The 20,753-nt window shown below is 56.3% G+C and overlaps 3 protein-coding genes and 1 non-coding gene across 4 annotated transcripts in view; 1 reads left to right on the top strand and 3 right to left on the bottom strand.

The window, feature by feature from the left end:
- Positions 1–3,600, bottom strand: part of LOC109381393 (collagen alpha-1(I) chain-like) — a 42,432-nt gene extending 38,832 nt beyond the window's left edge. Inside the window, exons 1-2 of the mRNA XM_019639994.1 lie at positions 3,574–3,600; positions 2,781–3,248 (exon numbers count right to left, since the gene is read on the bottom strand). Of these exons, the coding sequence (XP_019495539.1) occupies positions 2,781–3,248; positions 3,574–3,600 (495 nt within the window). The remainder of the gene's footprint in view (positions 1–2,780; positions 3,249–3,573) is intronic.
- TRNAR-UCG (transfer RNA arginine (anticodon UCG)) lies at positions 2,583–2,655 on the bottom strand. The gene has a single exon. It is a non-coding gene; the product is annotated as a tRNA-Arg (tRNA).
- POLG (DNA polymerase gamma, catalytic subunit) lies at positions 2,871–20,414 on the top strand. Its single transcript, XM_019640090.1, has 23 exons — positions 2,871–3,045; positions 3,825–4,601; positions 7,371–7,569; positions 8,405–8,569; positions 8,686–8,832; positions 8,979–9,058; positions 10,263–10,445; positions 10,548–10,699; positions 10,838–10,964; positions 11,911–12,147; positions 13,050–13,167; positions 13,329–13,415; positions 13,726–13,833; positions 14,289–14,449; positions 15,131–15,184; positions 15,286–15,403; positions 15,839–15,974; positions 16,087–16,333; positions 17,556–17,678; positions 17,803–17,971; positions 18,097–18,305; positions 19,213–19,373; positions 19,931–20,414. Exons 2-23 carry the CDS (start codon positions 3,985–3,987, stop codon positions 20,005–20,007), a joined length of 3,675 nt encoding a protein of 1,224 aa, XP_019495635.1. The 5' UTR covers positions 2,871–3,045; positions 3,825–3,984; the 3' UTR covers positions 20,008–20,414.
- FANCI (FA complementation group I) overlaps positions 20,252–20,753 on the bottom strand; it is a 66,804-nt gene continuing 66,302 nt past the window's right edge. Inside the window, 2 exon segments of the mRNA XM_019640096.1 lie at positions 20,252–20,271; positions 20,274–20,331. Of these exon segments, the coding sequence (XP_019495641.1) occupies positions 20,252–20,271; positions 20,274–20,331 (78 nt within the window).

Genomic DNA, 20,753 nt, shown 5'->3' with positions numbered 1-20,753 from the left:
TGGAGCTCGCGCAGTGCCGCCTTTCCACCCCTTCCCACCAGGTTCCAGGCCGGAAGCTGGGGAGGCCGAAGCCCGCGACCCCCCAAAACCTGGCTGGACTATGTATGACAAGGCTCTTGCAGGACTCAGGAGCTCCTGAGGGTCTCCCACCCCCACGTCTTCCTCCTTCCGTCCTCCCCACCTGTCCCAAGTGCTGCTACAGTGGACGGTCCTGACCTCGCGGATCCCCTGCCCCCGAGCTCAGCTCCCCGCGCTGGCCAACAGCGCCCTCTGCCGGGGCTTCCCGGGAGGTGCAGGCGAGTACAAGGCTTAGGCTGCTGCCGGCGGTGCGGGAATGACTCCGGACCCTCGGGGCGTCGGTCGACCTGATAGTTTGCGGTCTGGATAGAGGGGACAGAGATGCAATAGCCTAACGAGAGCTAGGAACTTCCTCCTCGGGGCTCCCCTCTGCCTCTCAACCTGTACGCAGAGTACCCACTCATGTATGGGGCCCTCCTACGGGTCAGTTAACAGGCACTCACAGCCCAGTAATGGGAACACCAGAGAGTGAGGCAGCCAGAGTCCAGGCCTAAATCATAGCTTTCTCTCCCACCTGAGACTGCGGCCTCTGCTATCTTTGCCTCCTTCAGGAAGATCCCATGTAGACTGAGGTGGATGGGGCAGGCTCAGGACCTTCTCCAGGGTTCTTGCAGCCAGACAAGCTGTGCTCCTTGTCCGCATGGCATTGTCAGCCCGTTCCCAGCTTCATTCTCCTCATCTCAGCAGCTTCCCTTTCAGCCAGGGTCCCTCTCACACCTGCAGGACCTCAGAAAATTAAGAAGTCAAAGCCCCTTCTTATTAGGTTTCAGGATCTCCTGTTCCAAGGATGAGTGGGAGACGGGCAAGAGGAAATGACAGGATGTGCAGGCAAGGCCTGAGCGTTGCAGAGTCGAGATTTCCCCCAAGCTCACACCTTCAGTGGCAGGAGCATATCTGCTGACCCAAGGATGGTGTTCTGCTTTTGAACTGATCCTAAGCTTTGATGGGTTGTTGACAGTCACTCAACAAACATGTGCTGAGCTCTTACTATATGTTGGGCACTTCTGGGGGCAAAACAGAGACAGGGTAAGTAACTTGCTGAAAGTCACACAAGTAGGGATTGCTGGAGCCAGGATTCAGCCACAGATGTGCGCGAGCCTACCCCATCGCTTCTCTCACCTGAATGATTTAGAGGTCTCCTAATTGGCGCTCCACTTTAGAACTCAGCCCCCTCCAATCCGGCGTCCACACTTCTGGGCCAGGACCCTCCCAACATGCCAGTCTGATCACGTCTCCTCCTTGCTTAAAATCCTGCCGTGCGGGTTCTTCCACTCTCAGGAGAAAAGCCCAAGTTCCTCAGCGGCATTTCAGCTAGCTCCCCCGGTGATGTGATGTGTGTTCCTTCCTCTCTCTCTCTGAACCTGACTCTCCCCCCATCCCAGTCGTCTGCTATCTCCCCAAGGCCCAGGTTGCCTCCTCTGCCTGGAATACTCTTGTCTCTTCAGTATCTTCTGGGTGAATGTCACCTCCTCCATGAAACCTTTTGACCCAGGCATGTCTGTTGTGACCTCCTCCTTCATCTAAAAAACCAGATAGGCCTAAGTAACCATGTGTGTGTCTCCATCCGTTGAATGAAGCAGGCACGGGAGACGTATGGAAGGAAGTATCAAGGCTCAGTGCTGCGGTGCTGCCTTCAGAAGCCCTGACTGGGGAGTGGGGGCTTCTTTCTGCATCTGAGGGCGGCCAGAGGGGCGGTGTCGGGGAGGGATGTGTTTTCCTTCCTCCGCAGCCCACTTCTGAAAGTCCGTTTCTCAAGTCAGTTCACGGTGTCCTGGCACACGCGCCGTCTGGAAGGTGGGGACTGACTTTCAGTGAGGCCTGAATTTTGTCCCTAATCAGCGATGTATGTAACCTCAGGTCGGTCTCAAATGTCTCTGAGCCCGCGCCGCTGGGTCTCCAGGCTCTCCATGTGATTCACATGGGCCTCATTCTGCGTGGTTGCTGTACGGTTTATCAACCACGGGGCGCCGAGAGCCCAGCTGTTGAGGCACCCGGAGCAACAGGAGGTAGGTGCAGAGACCACAAAGAATGGACAGCACACTCTGGCTTCTCCCCAGGCCGGAGGGAGCAGGACGCGCTTGGGCAGGGGGTTACTACCAGTGGGCAGATTCGAGTTCAACAAAAGGCAGCGTTTTTACCAAATTGCCCGGGATGAGGACAGGAGGGTTCTCTTCAGCTGCGAACTCCTGCCATGCCTGTGTATCAGTTGATTTGAAATTGAGATTTCCGCATAGGACGCTCTTCCTCTCCACTCTCCTCTCACCATGTGGGGGTACGCGCGGCTGGTACATTTTAGAAACGTGCCGCCCGCCCCCGAGACACGTAGGCGAGCAGTTTCACAGGGACATGCTGCGCGCGGTGTGTGGGAGCCGTTACTTTTCGCAGATCCTGGCGTTCCCTGGCTTCCACGTGGGGAGGGGGTGCAATCGGCACATTATTTCCAAAGATACGAGCACTTCGTTCCTTAGGGGAGGCAAACCAAAAAAAAACAGCTGCCTTCCCTACGACCGCGGCAGGACTCGAACCTGCAATCTTCTGATCCGAAGTCAGACGCCTTATCCATTAGGCCACGCGGCCGCCTGGCAGTCCCAGGCCTTAGATAATCTAAACAGTCTTATTACCGCCCGCCGGCTTGCCTGGGACCAACCCACGTGTTTCTTGTGCTGGGGAGGTTGGACCTTGGTTCTGCAGGGAGAGCTCACCCGGAAATCCCCTTTCCCCCCCCCTGTGTGGACCGGTCCACTTGCAGCCCTCCTATTGGTCGCGCCGGGAGTCTCCCCGCCTGCCTCTCGGGTAAGCCGCGGGACGGAGCGCAGCGCAGACGGGAAGTTGCGGATGCCAGCGAGGCGGACTGGTCGGCTGGAGGCCACACGCCACCCCGAGGCTGCGTAGGCCGCGCGGAGGGAGACGCCGCATCGGTGGCCTGGGATTGGGAGCCGCAGCCCCGCAGCCACTAGGCGGACCGAGGTTTCCGGCGGGTTCGGCGCCGGGGAGGCCGGGTCGTTGAGCGGCGGCGCCGCCCCTCCCTCTTCAGTCTGGGAGCGAGGTCCCGAGCAGGGAGGAGGCTCGTCCCAGGGCGCACCGCGGCGCTGCCGCCGGGCACTAGCGGGCGGTCGTCGGACCGTAGCACCAGGGCCGCCCCTTACGCCCCCTGCAGGCTCTCCTCCGCCCTGTGGGCCGCGGCCCCGGGCGTGGGTGTGGGCCCCGGGGGGTTGGCGGGCCCACCCTGCGGGTTCGAATCCGGGTGCTGGCACCTCTCGGCGTTAGGCCCTGGGGCCGTGGCGGTCGCGATCGTGGCAGTCACCCTTTGCCCAGCGCTTGCTGAGGGCTCGGCCGCGCGATAGATTCGCCCTTGTCACCCAAACAACAGTCCCGTATAACATGTAGACTCCTTAACCCCATTTTACAGAGTAGGAAATTGGGGCCTAAGGAGCTTGCCCAAGGTCACGCAGCTCCTAAGAGCCAGAGCCGGGATTCAAGCCCGAGTTGTCCTACTCCAGAATCTGGGCTTTTAACCAGCATCGGTGTCTTCACCTTCCCCAAGTTCACTGATGAACCTACACGAACGTCTGTTTATTCAACCGGGGGTATTGATAGTTCCCCAGGTTGTTTGAGGCATAACTGAGAAAACGTACCTAAAAGCGCCTGGCACGTTGCCTGGGACGCACTAAGTGCTCAAAGAAGGATGGCTTCTAATATAACAGGTGGTACGAATGTAATAACACAAAATCATCTGTCTCCTTTAGGATTTGTAGGTGGAAGGCAGGCATGGTCAGGCCTATTTCACTGACAGGAAAGCAGAGACAGGACGTGTCTCGCCCCACGTTTTTCAGCCAGTAAAAGCAGCCAAGCTGGAGCCCAAAGCCAGGTGTCCTGAATCCCAGCGGGGGGCTCCCTGCACCAACCATGAGCCGCCTGCTCTGGAAGAAAGTGGTCGGCGCCACCGTCGGGCTAGGGCCGGTTCCAGCTCCGGGGCGCTGGGTCTCCAGCTCCGACTCCGTCACCGTCCCCAGCGACGGGCAGCTGCAGTTGCCGCAGCCGCAAGTGCCATCTTCGGAGGGCGGCCAGCTGCGCCACAACCCACTGCACATCCAGATGCTCTCGAGAGGGCTTCACGAGCAAATCTTCGGGCCCGGCGGGGAGATGCCCGGCGAGGACGCGGTACGCCGCAGCGTCGAGCACCTGCAGAAGCACGGGCTCTGGGGGCAGCCGGCCGCTCCCTTGCCCGACGTGGAGCTGCGCCTCCCGCCCCTCTACGGGGGCGGCCTGGACCAGCACTTCCGCCTCCTGGCCCAGAAGCAGAGCCTGCCTTACCTGGAGGCGGCCAACTCGCTATTGCAGGCCCAGCTGCCCCCGCAGCCCCCGAGCTGGGCCTGGGCGGAGGGCTGGACCCGGTACGGCCCCGCGGGGGAGGCCGTACCCGTGGCCATCCCCGAGGAGCGGGCCCTGGTGTTCGACGTGGAGGTGTGCTTGGCAGAGGGAACTTGCCCCACGCTGGCGGTGGCCATATCCCCCTTGGCCTGGTAAGTCGGGGTTGGGGTCCGGGGCCCAGCTTACTAGTTTGGTTCAGTGAACGTTTACTGAGCTCCCACTACGTGCTGGGTGGGTGCTTTTCCAGCGACTGCTGATTCAGTGGTGAACTGAAATAGGCGTGACCCAGCTTTCAGGGAAGAAGATCTAGGCAGTAAACAGACACCCAGGCAGATGTCAGGTGGTGATAGGGGCTACGTGGAGAATCACAGTCGAGTGGTGTCTTTGAGACTGGCCCGGAGACCACTGGAGATCACCTTGATTTGGTGCCTTTACCCCCTTTACCTAGTAGCTTCCTGAGAAGTTAGTCTAAGATATTTGAACAGTGTTTATGGATTTGGGGCAGGAGAGATGTCTCTTTGTGGGGACTGTCCCAGGCAGTATAAGACATTTAGCATTCCTGCTGCTTCCTGAAATGCCAGACCACTGCTGCCCCAACATTTCCAAATGCCCCCCTGGAGGTAGCATCCCCCTGACCACCCCCAATTGAGAAACGCTGCTTCCTTCCCCCCAGCCTCCCAAGCAGGCATTTTGGTCCCCAAAAGGTATATCCAACCTCCCTCTTTTCAAGTAACTTTCTAAGTGCTACCCAAGTTTCTTTTCCAAACAATGATGGCAGTACTGTTTCTCCCCTTTTTATTCTTCGTTCCAGGATTAAAATACTATTTACAACCTTAATGCTTTCAGACATGGCCAGCAAAAAAGTTGGCAGTTTCTTTATTCCTATTGGAAGCTACATCTTTGTAAAGAAAGCTGCGAAATGTTAAATATGCAGTTGAAACTGGTGAAAACATGGCTAAATAGATAAGGTAGGCATTCATGGCTGAAAAGAGCAAAACTAGATGGCTCCTCATTGATTTAGTTACAGTTAAGATGAGAACCTCAGTACTTACTATATAATGCGATGGTCAAAATAGAGGGACTACCGTCCATCATTTGAGAAGGTAAAGTAGGCTGTGGTGGCTGAAAGGGAATTAGGAAACCGTTGACAAGGAGGACTCGTTTTTTGATCTCTTGGTCATTTTTGGCCAGTTTCCCTGAAGTTCCTGTTCTCTTCCTCCTTCCTCTCCTAACTTTCCGCCTCTCTCTCCCTGTCCTTTGCATCCTCCTCTCATTCTCATTCCATTCTTGCCAGGGGGACTGGGGGAACTGCTTAGTTTGCCTGGCGGCAGAGGCATGGGCTTACACTGGGACCTTCCTCCTGGGAGCCTGACTGTGTCCGTGGTGGGGATGGGGGTGCCTGATGGGGCCCTCCTAGCAGTCCACTTTTATCTAGGCATATCACTACCATGTGGCTGTGGTAACATCAGGTACCTGACCAGCCCACAATCTCCAGAGGGAGAGGAAAGCTGCTTGGGCAGCCTATAGGGTGGTCTCCCAAAGGCTGCTGGTAAGGGCTTTGGTCATCAGACTACTGGACATTACCTAGGCTGTCAACACTTATCTAAGATTCATACGGAAAGTATAGTATTAATGGCATTGGTTCTGACTCAAATTTAAGATGCCTTTTTTTTTTTTAATCACAAATTTATACTCAGATAGCTCTCGTGCACAGCTGCAGACCTGGATCTTGACACTATTACGGCTTTTTATTGCAACCTGTCATCACCATAGCCTCAAATACTTGACATTTTTCAACCTTTTCTTTTGTGTTTTTAAGGGCTTTGACCTGCTAAATTGGAAGGGGAGGACGTATTGGCTAGAGACTCCGATATATTCCCACCATTTGGAGTGGGAGCTAGATTTTACCAGGCTGACAACGAGGAACCTCTTTTTGCTGTCCTCCTCCCACTTTGCCCCCCCCCCCCAAATCCTACTTTTATGTGTATTGAAACTGTTGGCAGATAACCCTTCCTCCCCTACATCAGGGTTGCAGGGAGCTCCTTTGCAGCTGTGGTGCCCACACGTGTGGCCTCGTCACGTACTTTGATGCTAAATGGCCTTGACCCTTCGGCATAATCTGGGGTTCACAACAGGCCCTTCCTCTGTGACCATTTCCCCACTCTTGGCCTTGTGAATCTTGAGCAAACTCTAGCCTTTTCTGAATCAGTTTCAGGCCCTCAACAGGCAGCACTTACCCCAGCTCCGCCCCCCCCCCCCTTGCAGATGGCGACATGCTCTCTGGTCTGACACTCACCCTGGTCTCTCACAGAGGTGGGTGCTCAGAGAGGCACAGCACCTACAAGGTGTGTGATTCGCTCTTTGTCCTTCAGAATCTTTCCAGCTATCAGATGATTCGTCCTGTAGATGAGTGCAGCATTTGTCTTTTTTTTTTTTTTTTTTGGCCACTTTCAATTAAAATAATTTCCACTTTAGGCTCTATTATAATTGTTTCTCTTCTTTACTAGCACTTTGAGCACTAGCTGTTTTGTGTTTATAGATGTGAGGGGTTGCTAGTATTTATGAAACACCTCAGAGCCAAGCACAGAGTCCACGGATACTGGGAACTAACAAACACCTTGACAGCCCAGGCTGACTGTAGGACACTCAGTATTATGGCACTTAGCTCCATTTTTATCTGTGCAAGTCAAAAGGCAAAGAAGATTTGTAATCGCCCCCTCCCCCCAACACATACCCCCCCACACACACACACACTGCCCCACATGACCTCTAGCTCTGGGAGGGTTAGGTGCACACATTGGTTTCACTCATGTCCCCAGCTGCTAGTGCAGGGCCTGGCACCTGGTGGCACGTGTGCAGTGAGTGTTGTGGAGAAGTCGCATGCCTCGATGCTGACCCTGCCTGCGTCTCGCCTCCCTCAGGTATTCCTGGTGCAGCCGGCGGCTGGTGGAAGAGCGTTACTCTTGGACCAGCCAGCTATCGCCGGCTGACCTCATTCCCCTGGAGGTCACTGCCAGTGCTGCCGGTGGCCCCACCCAGCGAGATTGGCAGGAGCAGTTAGTGGTGGGGCACAATGTTTCCTTTGACCGAGCCCATATCAGGGAGCAATACCTGATCCAGGTAAGGTTCCTGGGGCCAACTCTAGGTCTGCCACAGGTGGGCTAGGAGCCCTGACCTCAGTGGCTAGGGGAGGCATTGCCACGGGGCTCCTCAGGCCCTGTGCCCAGCTGTTCTGTCCCCACAACCTGCTGGTACAGAACCTGAGTTGTCACAGCACAACTGGCCCTTCTCTGTGGCTTTAGCACGGGTCTTTGGAGGCTGAGGGCCACGCAGCCTGGGCTCACAGCCTGCCTCAGCCGCTGATGAGCAGTGTGAGCTCTTGAACATCCCTGAGCCTGTTTCCATATTCGTGAAAAGAGGGAGATAGCAGAAGCTACCTTGTAGGATTATGTGGAGGGTCTGACCACTACACACATCAAACACTCGGCACCATGGCTGGTGTATAGTTGTGGCAGTTCTTAATTTTATGAAAAGTGCTCTATCGTTGTGTTCTCACAACAACCCTAGGAGAGGCAGTGCAGGTGAGAGCAGCCTTAGTGTATAGCTGAGGGCGCTGAGGCTCAGACAGCCTTGTTGAATTGCCCAGGGCCACGGAGCTTGTGAGTGGCGGGGCTGGGGGCCAGCCTGATAGCTCGTTTTGGCTGCTCTGTGCCCACGGTGCTCCTTAGACCTGTTGCTAGACACTGGGCAGGACTTGTGTGTTTGGTCGAACCAGGCCTGCACCTTCCAGGGTGCCTAGAATTTGGGAGGGCAGGCCCCTCTCAGGTCCAGAGACAGCATGAGCGAGCATGAAGGTCTCCTGTCTTCAGTGTTGGAAGGCTGTGTGATGGGAGGGGGGCTGTGTAAGGAGCCGAGGAGGGGCCAGCCCCTCAGCCAGCGTTCCTCCCCTCTTCAGGGCTCCCGCATGCGCTTCCTGGACACCATGAGCATGCACATGGCCATCTCAGGGCTAAGCAGCTTCCAGCGCAGCCTGTGGATGGCAGCCAAGCAGGGCAAGCACAAGGCCCAGCACCCCACACAGCGAAGCCAGAAGTCCCAGAGAAAGACCAACGGCCCGGCGGTGAGGGCGCACTGCGGTGGGGGGGCCGGGGCAGGGTGCTTGGGAGCCCTTTACCAGCCGGCCTGTCCGGCCTGAGGCCGAGCTGATGTGCCGTGTCCCTTGCTCTGGCCTCTCAGATCTCATCCTGGGACTGGCTGGACATCAGCAGTGTCAATAATCTAGCAGACGTGCACAGCCTCTATGTGGGGGGGCCTCCCTTAGAGAAGGAGCCTCGAGAACTGTTTGTCAAGGGCAGCATGAAGGACATCCGGGAGAACTTCCAGGTACGGTGCTGGAGAAGGGCCTCGGAAGATAGGCTGGGGCAGACCTCTGGTTGAACCCGGGGACTGTAGCCGCCAGACCTGACCCTGAGATCGGCAGTGGTGGTGGGAGAGCTGCCCACCCAGCACCTTCCTGTTTCCTGTGCCAGGACCTGATGCAGTACTGTGCCCAGGACGTGTGGGCCACCTACGAGGTTTTCCAGCAGCAGTTACCACTCTTCTTGGAGAGGTGAGGGGGGGCCCCTGTGGGAAGCCCTGGGGGTCAGTGGGTTGCAAGTACTTGGGCCCACTGTCATCAGGCGGTGCTGGGTCGTTCTCAGGCCGGGGGCCCTAGCCTTTCTGGGCCAAAAGAGTAGGGCCACTGTGCCCCGTGGTGGCCACCTGGGCCCTGGACTGTGGGTTTCTAGAGGCCCTGGAGGGAAGGGCCAAGGGCTGTGCTGGAACCTCATGTTCATGGTCCCAGTTCATGAAGCACCCACTCTTCCCAGATCCGGAGCTGAGGGCTTTATATCCATTCTGGTTGTGTCTGCCAGTGAGTCAGACATGATGGGGGGAGAGTCAAACGTCAGCTAGACCCTGTTTTCGAATCTTGACCGTGGCATCCAACTCATTTGACCTTGGACAAGTTACTTGCTTTCTCTGAGCCTCAGTGTTCTCACCTGCGAAATACCCATGTATACTTGACTGCCCCATGTACGATCTTTTGTGTGTATGGGGTTATTAGCATGGTCTCTGGCACTTAGCCGTTACTTAGCAAGTGGCAGCCAGTTTCATTTTTGTGGTCCGTAATTCCCACATTACCCCTGAAGATGGGTTGATGTTACAGGCCTGCGCTGTATACCGATGGACTGCATATATAATGGTGGTCCCATAAGATTATAATGGATGGAAGCAAAAAGTTTGTTTGCGATGTTGACAGGAAAGGCTAGACCCAACGACGATGCTGAAGGTACTGCTAGCTCTGGGTGGTTTATACAGATCAGGAGGCTCAGCATAGGAGTGAGAGGAGCAGGCTGGGAGCCCACCCCTGCACACACATGTGCACACACATATACACGCGTGTGTACAAACGTATACGGTACGTGTGTCCCAGATGTGTAGCAGGCTACGCCATCTAGTTTGTGTGGGCGCCCTCTGTGATGTTCGCGCAATGACAAAAGCGCCTAACAATGCATCTCTCAGAATGTATCCCCCTTGTTAAGCAGCACATGAGTGTATTTCCATTTTACAGATGAAGGAACTGAGACTCAGAGATGGGAAGTGGTTTACCCAGGGTCTCATGGCAGTGGTAAAGCTGGGGTTTGACCCTGTCCCTGACTTTAGAGCTATGCCATGTGGGTGGTGGGGTTGAGGCTTGCCCCGCTGGCTCGGGGATGGGGCCAAAGCCTTGCCTCCTGTGGTTATTTATGGCAGCCCTGGTGTTTGCCCCCAAGGTGTCCCCACCCGGTGACTCTGGCCGGCATGTTGGAGATGGGTGTCTCCTACCTGCCTGTCAACCAGAACTGGGAACGTTACCTGGCGGAGGCACAGAACACCTATGAGGAGCTCCAGCGGGAGATGAAGAAGTCGCTGATGGACCTGGCCAACGATGCCTGCCAGCTGCTCTCCGGAGAGAGGTAGCCAGCCCGTGGGCGGGCAGGATCCAGGCAGGGGATGGGCAGATGGAGTCCTGGCTTTCGGCTTGGCCTCAGCCCTGCCCTGGTGGACTGGCTGTGCAGGTACAAAGATGACCCCTGGCTCTGGGACCTGGAGTGGGACTTGCAAGAATTTAAGCAGAAGAAGGCAAAGGTGAAGAGGAAGGAGCCGGCCGCCGCCAGCAACTTGCCCATCGAGGGGGCTGGGGCCCCTGGGGACCCCAAGGATCAGGAAGGTGGGGAACATGGGCGGGAAGTGGGCCAGGGATGGGCCCTGGGAAAATGCCACTCCGGCTTTCTGGAGATAAGTAGGCGGGGCGGGTCTGTCTGAGGGAGCCTGCCCTGGTCCTGATGGTCCTCCCCACCCTCTGCAGACCCCGGCCCCCCCACTGAGGAGGAGGAGTTGCAACGAGATGCCACGGCCCGTGCCTGCTTGGAGCAGCTGAAGGGGACCACAGAGCTCCTGCCCAAGCGGCCCCAGCACCTGCCTGGACACCCTGGGTGAGCCCTGTCCCCTAACATATCCAGAGTCGGCCTTCACTCTAACCCAGGACACCCCTGTTCTGGGCCCAGCCAAGGAGTGGTGTGCTGCCGTTTGTTCCTACTGTCTGGCGTTCCTGCTCCCACTAGTGAACTCTGACCCCAGCTCACTGGACTCATTCAGTACAGGTACACTGAGCACCTGTGGTGTCTGGCCCATGGCAGCCGCTGGGGCTACAAATGGGAACACAGCTCCTTTCCAGGAGCTGCTTCACCCCAGGAGGAGCCAGACATGCAGACCAGCCGGTGCAGCTGGTGTTTATACCCAGGATTACACGGAAGAGTGACCAGTGTTGAGACAGTGCCTGACTCTGCCAGGGGAAATCAGGGAAGGCTTCCTTAAGGAGGTGACCCTTCATGTGAGCCTCATAGAGTGGCAGAGATGGGAAAATCGGGGCAGCAGGGTGAACAGTAGGGTGCCAACTCTGCATTTGCTTGACCCTGAGAGTGACGCCTCCTTCAGTTTTGGGCCCTGGGTTCCTCGCTCGCCTCACCCTCAGGTCAGTCCTGGTGAACAGGATGTGAGAGTGAGCTCTGAAGCCCTGGAGTGTCATTAGGACAGTGGTGGGAGGGCAGATGTGCCCCTTCCTCTACCTGGTTACACTGCAGGAGCTGGTGCTTGGGAAGGAACCCAGCCCTGGCCCATGCCTGCGGGCCCTGGCTGCTGACTAGCCCGGGGGGCTGACATAGGATCTTTTGAGAGCTTTGAATTATTCTAGGGGACTCTGGGGGGGTCCTGGCCCCATCCCAGAGGGAGAGGATGGTGACTGTAGGCTGAGGTCACCAGAAGAAAAGTCTTTAGGGCCTTAGGGGGTGGGTGCAGCATGTGAAGGGGGAGTGCCTTCCTTGCAGTCACATGCTGCCCTCGCCCTACCACTGCGACACTCTTCTCTTCTGGGGGGCACAGGTGGTACCGGAAGCTCTGTCCCCGGCTAGAGGACCCTGCATGGACCCCGGGCCCCAGCCTCCTCAGCCTGCAGATGCGAGTCACACCTAAACTCATGGCGCTGACCTGGGACGGCTTCCCTCTGCACTTCTCAGAGAGGCACGGCTGGGGATACCTGGTGCCTGGGCGGCGAGACAACCTGGCTGCGGTGCCCGTGGGCAGCACCCTAGCATCGGCCGGGGTGGCCTGCCCCTACAGGTGAGGCTCAGGCTCGGGGGAAAAGGGGCGGGCGCCTAAGGACTCCTTCCCTTTGCTGGAGAAACCAAGCTCAGGGTCGTGGGAAGAGCCTGGGGCTGAGAGCCTGGGCCCCAGTTCTGTTTCCGTGGCTGCGCTTTCCCTCTGGGCTTCAGAGGCCTGTGGGGGCTGAGGTCATGCGCTCACCAGGGGGCAGGACTGAGGTCCCACTCTTGGGCCCAGCGGCACCGCTGCCTGCACAGGATCATGCAGTGGGAGGGCTGCCAAAAGTAGCAGGGGCGATGGGCTTTTTCTTTTTTTGCGTATAATTATTGAGCACTAATTATAATGTGGGTTAATAAGCTTTCCCTTGTTTATTCCCAAGCTGCCCATGAGATAGCCCCATTACAGAATTGACAAAGGCCTAGGGAAGTCAGTTGATTTGAGATCACAAACTCTGAGCCTTTGACAGGCAGGTGTTAGGGAGAAGCACAGCACTGGAATCGCGAGTCCTGGCTCTGCGGGGCAGCCTGCGTCACATGTGGGGCTTTCGGACGAAGGGGCTGCGGTCGGCCCTGCTCCTTTGAGCCCAAGGGTGGATGAGCCGGACTGGGGCCGGGCCGGGCCGGGCCATGACTTCCCACTGCTCTGCTCCCAAAGCTTTTCTTGGGGAGGTGGCAGCTCTGTGGCATAAGAGCAGCTTAGATTTGAGTCAGACCAGGCCTCGAACCCCAGCCTGCCACCAGGGTGCTATGTCATTTTCGATTTGTCACTCACTGTCTAAAAACCAGGGAGAGCGCTGTCTGCTTCTGCCTCAGACCTGATTCTGAGGACTAAACAAGGGCACCTGTGGAAGGCCCCCAGCGAGCTGCCTGCCTGGAGCGGGCACCCATAACCAGAGGCTGCTGTTGCTGTTCTCTGCCCAGAGCCATCGAGTCCCTGTACAGGAAGCACTGTCTCGAGCAGGGGAAGCAGCAGCCGGAGCTTCAGGAGGCGGGTCTGGCCGAGGAGTTCCTGCTCACCGAGAGCAGCGTGTGGCAGACGGTGAGCGCGGGCAGGCGAGCGAGCAAGCGCCAGCCTGGTCTCTGTTCCCACCCTCCCAGGGAAGCGGCATGGGGTGCGGCCTGCGTGTCGCAGGGAGGGGTTGGTGGATTCAGGACGACTCAGTCTCCTGCTTCACTCCCTTGGTACCTGGGCCCATCCAGGTGGAAGAACTGGGCTGCTTAGAGGTAGAGGCTGAGGCCAAGATGGAGAATTTGCACGCAGCAGTTCCGGGTCAACCCCCAGCTCTGGTGAGTGGGGCGCGTACTTGGGCCTTCTGAGGCGGTACTGGGTGGCCCAGCCCTCTTCTTGTGCCCAAGTAGCTGCTCCCCACCAGAGTTTTCAAGGTCCTGGGGGGTTGGGAGACGCTGCCTGGCCTTTGGTGGCTCCACACTGGTTGGGAGGCCGAGGAGGAAGGAGGCCTGAGACCTGGTGGCCGTCCTGTCATTTCCCAGCTTACCTGCTCAGCGTTTCAGGCCCTTTCCGCACCCCCCTACCGCATGGCCCTCGCTGAATGCAGGTGCCGGAGCAGGGCCTCATCTAGGTGTGTGGCCCCCACAGACTGGTGCTGGTGGCCCAACAGCCAGCCAGCCAGCCTATCACCATGGCAATGGACCTTACAACGATGTGGACATCCCTGGCTGCTGGTTCTTCAAGCTGCCTCACAAGGTGTGTCCTGATGCACGTGTGTTCTGTGGTGTCCTCACAGCTCAGGACTCACAGCAGGCCTCCAGAGTGACTCAGATAGGAGGCCGCCCTCTTTGCAGGAATGATGGTAGTGGGGCAGAGTGTGATCTCAAGGCAAATAGCACCATCTCTCTGAGGCTTTGATTTCCTTCTGAAAATCCGGTAGGAAAGGGCACGGTAGTGGAATGAACTGACAAAGATGCCAGCATGTCAAGTGTCTGGCACCGCATCTGCTACGTGATGGGTTATTGAGAGGGGAGCCAGGTTTGTGTGAGTGTGCGCGCCTGTGTGTGCATGTTGTAATCAGGAGGGGATTTGCTCCACGCTGCTCAAGGTTCTGGGCTCGGTGTTGGGCAGAGCCCAAGCGCACGGGCAGCGGTTCCCCAGCCAGGGGTCTGCCACCTGCCTTCAGCCCCTGCTTCCTTTGCCCTCTGCAGGATGGTAACAGCTGCAACGTGGGCAGCCCCTTTGCCAAGGACTTCTTGCCCAAGATGGAGGATGGAACCCTGCAGGCTGGTCCAGGGGGTGCCAGTGGGCCTCGTGCCTTGGAAATCAACAAAATGATTTCTTTTTGGAGGAATGCCCATAAACGTATCAGGTGGGCCACCAGGGGAGGGCAGAGACGTGCCTGTCTGTGCCCCTGCCAGGTTTCTGCAGCCCTGGCACTCCCTTCCCCTGCCTCCCGCCCAGGGCCCCGGACGCAGCCTGAGCTGCAGTGTTAGAACGGCCTACTATGGTGTAGAGGTCCTGGTGCGGTGTGACTGCCGGCGCGTCTCGTACCATCTGCAGCTTCAGTTTCCCTGTTTATGTCTAAAGCGTGGTGCTGTAGGGCCTTGATGGCCCCTCCCAGCTCTGAAAGGAGCCATGGGTTGTGGCTGAGGACCAGGGCCGGTCCTCTGTTGGGAGCTGGCCATCCTGTTGGCTGGGAATGGAAGATGGACTCATTTTGAAGGCTAGTTCCAAGGTGGTGGTGGCTGCCAGCAGCAGTCTTGTGAGGAGTTTGCCCTGACTGTGGACCAGGCAGTGGTGGCAGCGCTGCTGTTAGATACCTCACAAGTACTCTGGGAGAAGGACAGAAGCTGCCTTGGCGGCCTGCCAGTTCCCAGATGGCGTAGGCTCCTGCCTGGTAGACTCGAGAGCCCCAGGTGGCTGTACCAGGGCTCCCCCTGAGTCAAGTCAGCGGGAGAAGGTAGAGGCTGGGCACGGAGGGGGCCCTGTGGGAAGGGGGTGCATTCTGCTCCTATGGTTGTGCTGAACCTCAGTCTGTCTGTCCCCACAGCTCCCAGATGGTGGTGTGGCTGCCCAAGTCGGCTCTGCCCCGCGCTGTGACCAGGTATGGCCTGCCAAGTGGTTGTGGGGACAGAAGATCTGAGTGGGGTGGGTCCTAGGGCCAGAGCAAGCTGCTGAGGCTCGTGTTCTTCCGCTTCTCCCCAGGCACCCGGATTACGATGAGGAAGGCCGCTACGGGGCCATCCTGCCCCAGGTGGTGACCGCTGGCACCATTACCCGCCGGGCCGTGGAGCCCACATGGCTCACGGCCAGCAATGCCCGGGTACGTGTCCTCTGCACCTCTGGCCCCTGCCCTTCCTCTCCTGTGCCTCTAGAAACAGGTCGCAGAGGGCCTGAGTGAGAAGCATGAAAAGGAAGCTAAGATCTGGCTCAGGCAGGACTCAGGTTCAGATCTAGCCTCACAACTCATGTTTTCAGCAAACAAGTCTGGGCACCTGCTCCTGGCCAGGTGTTGACAAAGCATGACAGCCACAGCCGTTGGGGAATCAGGCCAGGCACAGAGCAGGGATCCTGTACCTGTCAGCCTCGTAGGCGGCTGTCCCTAGGACCGTGGAGTTTGGGGCAGCGCTGTCTTCACTCCCTAAAGCCATCTCCTCAGGAAAGGCCCCAGCATTGTCGTCAAGTCTGGCTCCAGGAGTGGGTTGGGCGCAGTCTCACTGTGGTATGTAGGCAGAGCCTGACTTCACTCTTCCTGCAGCCCGACCGAGTAGGCAGCGAGCTGAAGGCCATGGTGCAGGCTCCACCCGGCTACGTCCTCGTGGGTGCTGACGTGGACTCACAGGAGCTGTGGATCGCAGCGGTGCTTGGAGATGCCCACTTTGCCGGCATGCACGGTGAGCAGGAGCCGGGCCTGGGCAGTGGAGGCAGCCTGAGCCCTGGGACCCAGGTTTCGAGGTTGGGACAGAGGGTTTCTGAGCCTCTTGTCTCACTCCTGCCTGCCCCCAGGCTGCACGGCCTTCGGGTGGATGACCCTACAGGGCCGGAAGAGCAGGGGCACCGACCTGCACAGTAAGACAGCTGCTACCGTGGGCATCAGCCGTGAGCACGCCAAGATCTTCAACTATGGCCGCATCTACGGGGCGGGGCAGCCCTTCGCGGAGCGCCTGCTCATGCAGTTCAACCACCGGCTCACGCACCAGGAAGCAGCTGAGAAGGCCCAGCAAATGTACGCCGTCACCAAGGGCCTTCGCAGGTGAGGGTTCTCCCTCCATCGTTTCCCCCAGGGCCTCAGGCTTGCTTTATCCGTTTACTGCCCCGTCTTTTCTACCTTTCCCATTACGTGTGCCCTTATCTGGCCCCGCTTCCTTCACACCTGTGACCCAGCTCCAATACGGTTCGTCCTTGGGTTGTAACATTTGCTTAATAGTCAGCCTTGAATAGGTTTTAAGTTGTACTTTCACTGTCACTTAAGTGGTAGCAAGTCAACAACCCTGGTCATGCAGAGTAAACAGTAACGTGGGGTTGCAAACTCACATGCCTCCAGGGAACCAGAGTGAGTGAAGTGGGCTGGTGATAGACAGGCGTTGAGAGGAGGGCGCTGTGGAAAACCGGAAACCCCAAACTGATTTCGATATAGGTGTTTCCTGATAGCGCTCCCGGGGCCTCAGCAGGCTCCTAGGAGGGTTCCTGCAGCAAGTATGAGGCAGGAGAGGTTCATTTACAACTTGTTTGGGGGACCAGTGTCCACATTTAATTAGCTGACCATCTCCTGAAAGCTAGGTAAGTGCTCTGTGGTGTAGTGGTGACCACACAAACGCAGGAGAGGGGAGCCGAGGACTGTGCAGGGTTGAGAAGATGAGCTGGGTTTGGGTGCAGCCTGTGCCGTGGGTAGCATGTGCTGGCGGAGGCAGGGCAGTGACGACCAAGGAGGTTGGACCTTAGTTGTGGAGACCTTTGAAGGCCTCACAGAGGAGTGATGTGGCTCTAGAGCTATGACAGGACAAGCCTGGTGATGGCTGAGGTTGCAGTGAAGCTGGGCCTCAGGGGCAGTGGGGACTTGAGAAGGGTCAGCCAGGCCTGGCTGTGCATTCTGTCTTCTATTTCTCGAAATGCTCTCTCCCCTTCAAGTAGCCCATTCTGCCCCCCACCCTGCACCGTCTGGGCCATAGCCCTTGCCGCATCCTGAACTAGCACCCAGTGCCTGCTGGGCATTCGGCAGTTCAGCGTCTAAGGCACTAGGACAGTCATGACAGTGACGGCTCTTGTTGGAGCCTGGATTCCCATCTGGGCTCTACCTCCTCCTGGCTGTGTGACCCTAGCAAGTCACTCACCCTCTAAGAAGAGCCTGGAGGGATTAGGCAGGACCCCAGAGTGGTTGTGGAAATTGAGTAGGTGGCCTGTGAACACTCCTAGCTCAGGGTCTGGCACAGAGGTGGCACTCACATGGGGATGATGGTGGTGACACTGCCCCTTAGGTATCGGCTGACAGATGAAGGCGAGTGGCTGGTGAGGCAGTTGCACCTCCCCGTGGAGAGGACTGAGGATGGCTGGATTTCCCTGCAGGATCTGCGCAAGATCCAGAGAGAAGCTTCTAGAAAGTAAGAACCTCTGCAGTGATAGGATGGAGGGAGGGTCTGCGCTGTCCCCAGGGGAGCTGGGATGCTTTGTTTTTAGCTCCGAGATAATGAAACACAAAGCTTCCCTCTGTTCCTGGTCCCCCAGGTCCCGCAGGAAGAAGTGGGATGTGGTTGCAGAACGCGCGTGGATGGGGGGCACCGAGTCAGAGATGTTCAATAAGCTGGAGAGCATTGCCACGTCGGACACGCCACGCACCCCGGTGCTGGACTGCCGCATCAGCCGAGCTCTGGAGCCCTCGACAGTCCAGGGGGAGGTATTCTGCACCCCTGGAGCATGGGGAGGGTCACAGGGAGGGCGGGCTCCTGTGCCACCTCCTGCCCAAGTGAACCGGTAGGTGTGTGGCAGCATCACTCACCTGTGCCCACCTTCCCGCCCCAGTTTATGACCAGCCGTGTGAACTGGGTGGTGCAGAGCTCTGCCGTGGACTACCTACACCTCATGCTCGTGGCCATGAAGTGGCTGTTTGAGGAGTTTGCCATCGACGGGCGCTTCTGCATCAGCATTCACGACGAGGTCCGCTACCTGGTGCGCGAGGAGGACCGCTACCGTGCCGCGCTGGCTCTGCAGATCTCCAACCTCCTGACCAGGTGGGCGGGGGCTGCGGCCTCTGGATGGGCCGTGTGCTCACGTGCGGGGTTCTGGACCAGGCTGAGCATCACCTGGGAGTTGCCGTCTCCCCAGAAATGAATGTTTCAGCTTTTTTTTGTAGGAGCCTGAGGAAAACTAGCCTCAACTTAAAAAAACATTTCTTGGGGTCTGAAAGTGTCACACTGAGACTAGCTCACGTCGGTGGTGAGGCGGTAGGTCAGGCACTTGTTCCAAACAGTGGTTCTCAAACTGTGCTCCCCTAGAAACACAGCTTTCTGTTTTGAAAATTAAATGACAGAAGGCTTTCCTCAATTTATAGAAAATTAAGGTTTTTTTTTTTATCTGTAAATGTTTTTAATGCCAAAAGTTTATTCTGACTACTAACAGAAAACATTGAGGAAAATCAATTGTGTTTTAAAATAATTCATATTTTACATATTGGGATATATTCTCTTGTAGTAAAATTTAATTTGTATGGTTGAATTAAATGGTATTACAGTTCCATGTTGATCTGCCACTCAGAACCCGTATGGAAATATGCTCTATCCTGACTGATGGGTAAATAATGAATGTTTACAATACCCAACGCTGTCTCCACCACCCCCTTCGTTATTTCCCTGGGGGGCGTTATGCTCAGCAAAGCTAACACAAAAATCTTCGTATAGTCAAACAATTGAAAGAAAAATTTTACATCAGTGTGTACTGAACTGGAACAAAAGGTGTGTTGGGTTCGTGATTGCATTTCAGTATCTCAGTGGGAGGTGTTAGGATGGAGGGAGGGCAGTGCTGGCCCTGCAGCTTCCTCGGTGAAGTGCTCTGCTCTAGGGACATGCGTCATTTCTCCTGGGGTAATGGGCCTTTGCTCACAGCAGGGCCATGACTGAGAGGAGGCTGGGTCTCTTTCAGGTGTATGTTCGCCTACAAGCTGGGTCTCAACGACTTGCCCCAGTCTGTCGCCTTTTTCAGTGCAGTCGATATTGACCAGTGCCTCAGGAAGGAAGTGACCATGGATTGTAAAACCCCTTCCAACCCAACTGGGATGGAAAGGAGATACGGGATTCCCCAGGGTGAGTATAGCACATGTGTTCTGTATGCATAGGATGTAAGGTGGACTGGGACACGGTCTTGGACAACAGGAAGCGTGGGGCTCCAGAGGATAAGAAATCCTCTCTTAACTTGTGGAATGTACTAAGCTATTGGTTTATAAGGTGCCCTGGGTCCAAAGTGAACGCGATGTTCCAATCACAAAGGAATGTGTTTCTAGAAAGTGCTCATAGGAAGTGAAGGAATATTTGAAACTCTGGTTTCTTCCTCCTGTTCCTTTCCTTTTTCAAACACACCAGAAAAGTTTAAAGATTTATTGTGTCAAGTCAAAGTGCATTCTTTGGTGGGGGGGTAAAAGTGCTTTGAATGCCAAACAAGTAAACGAGAAAGCTTATTTTCTATTTAAAGTGTATCTAAGACCAACATACAAAAAGAATATGGACCCTCCAAACATAACATGGCAGTTCTTCTCACCCTTCCATCGTCCTTTTTGACCTTAAGCTCCCTTTCTCATTTCAGGGCTCCCTTTCTCATTTCAATTCTTGAGAATGCATCCTAATCCATCTGTGTTATCTTTCAGGTGAAGGGCTGGATATTTACCAGATAATTGAACTCACCAAAGGCTCCTTGGAAAAGCGAAGCCAGCCTGGACTGTAGCTCTGCCTGGAGGCTCTGTATTCGCTCCCGTGGAGCTTCGTCTGGGTGGCACAGGCTCCCCAACTCAGGCTTTCAGCTGTGCTTTTTTCAGTAGCAGGACCTGTCGGGAACGATTGCCTGTAACTGACGGTGCAGTTGAGTTCAGTGGGTTCAGAACCAAGATGCCAACATCGGTGCAGGCTGTAGGACAAGGGGGTACTGTTGCGTGTTGGGTAAAAAGAAAGCAGAAGCCCCAAAGTTCACATTAACTCAGGCATTTCATTCTTTTTTCTTTTTCTTCTTGGCTGGCTCTTCGTTCTGTCCCTCGTGCTCTGATGCAGTGTCCTAGAAGAGGAAAGAAGTAATGTTCTAATGTGATAAATCTGCTCAGAGGCAGTGGAAATAAACAAATATCCTCTATCTTCTCATCAAAGCCTGTGTAGCCAATGCTTTCCCCCTTTCCCACTCCCAAGACGCACATATGTTCAAGAGGGGAGGCCTCTGAGCAGTCAGTGTAAGCCATGCCTTTGCATTTTTGCTATGCCTGGGGAGATGCATGGCACAAGATGGCAGCGAAGGAGCATCAATATGCTGACCTCCAATGCCGAGCAGGTAAAGGGAGTAGATGGGGCCAGGTGCACGATGCTGGAGTGCGCCAGTCTGAAGAAGGTAGGTGCAACCTTTTTGAGAAGCCAGAAATCAGGGTGTTTTATGTAAGTCTCCCATTTTGCGTGAGTGGGCCAACAGATGAAACATTGGGCTCTGCT

The sequence above is a fragment of the Hipposideros armiger genome, unplaced genomic scaffold, assembly GCF_001890085.2.
Source record: "Hipposideros armiger isolate ML-2016 unplaced genomic scaffold, ASM189008v1 scaffold_48, whole genome shotgun sequence".
NCBI classification, from domain to species: domain Eukaryota; kingdom Metazoa; phylum Chordata; class Mammalia; order Chiroptera; family Hipposideridae; genus Hipposideros; species Hipposideros armiger.
The sequence above is the reverse complement of the archived record's forward strand: the minus strand, read 5'-3'. Positions and strand labels throughout refer to the sequence as shown.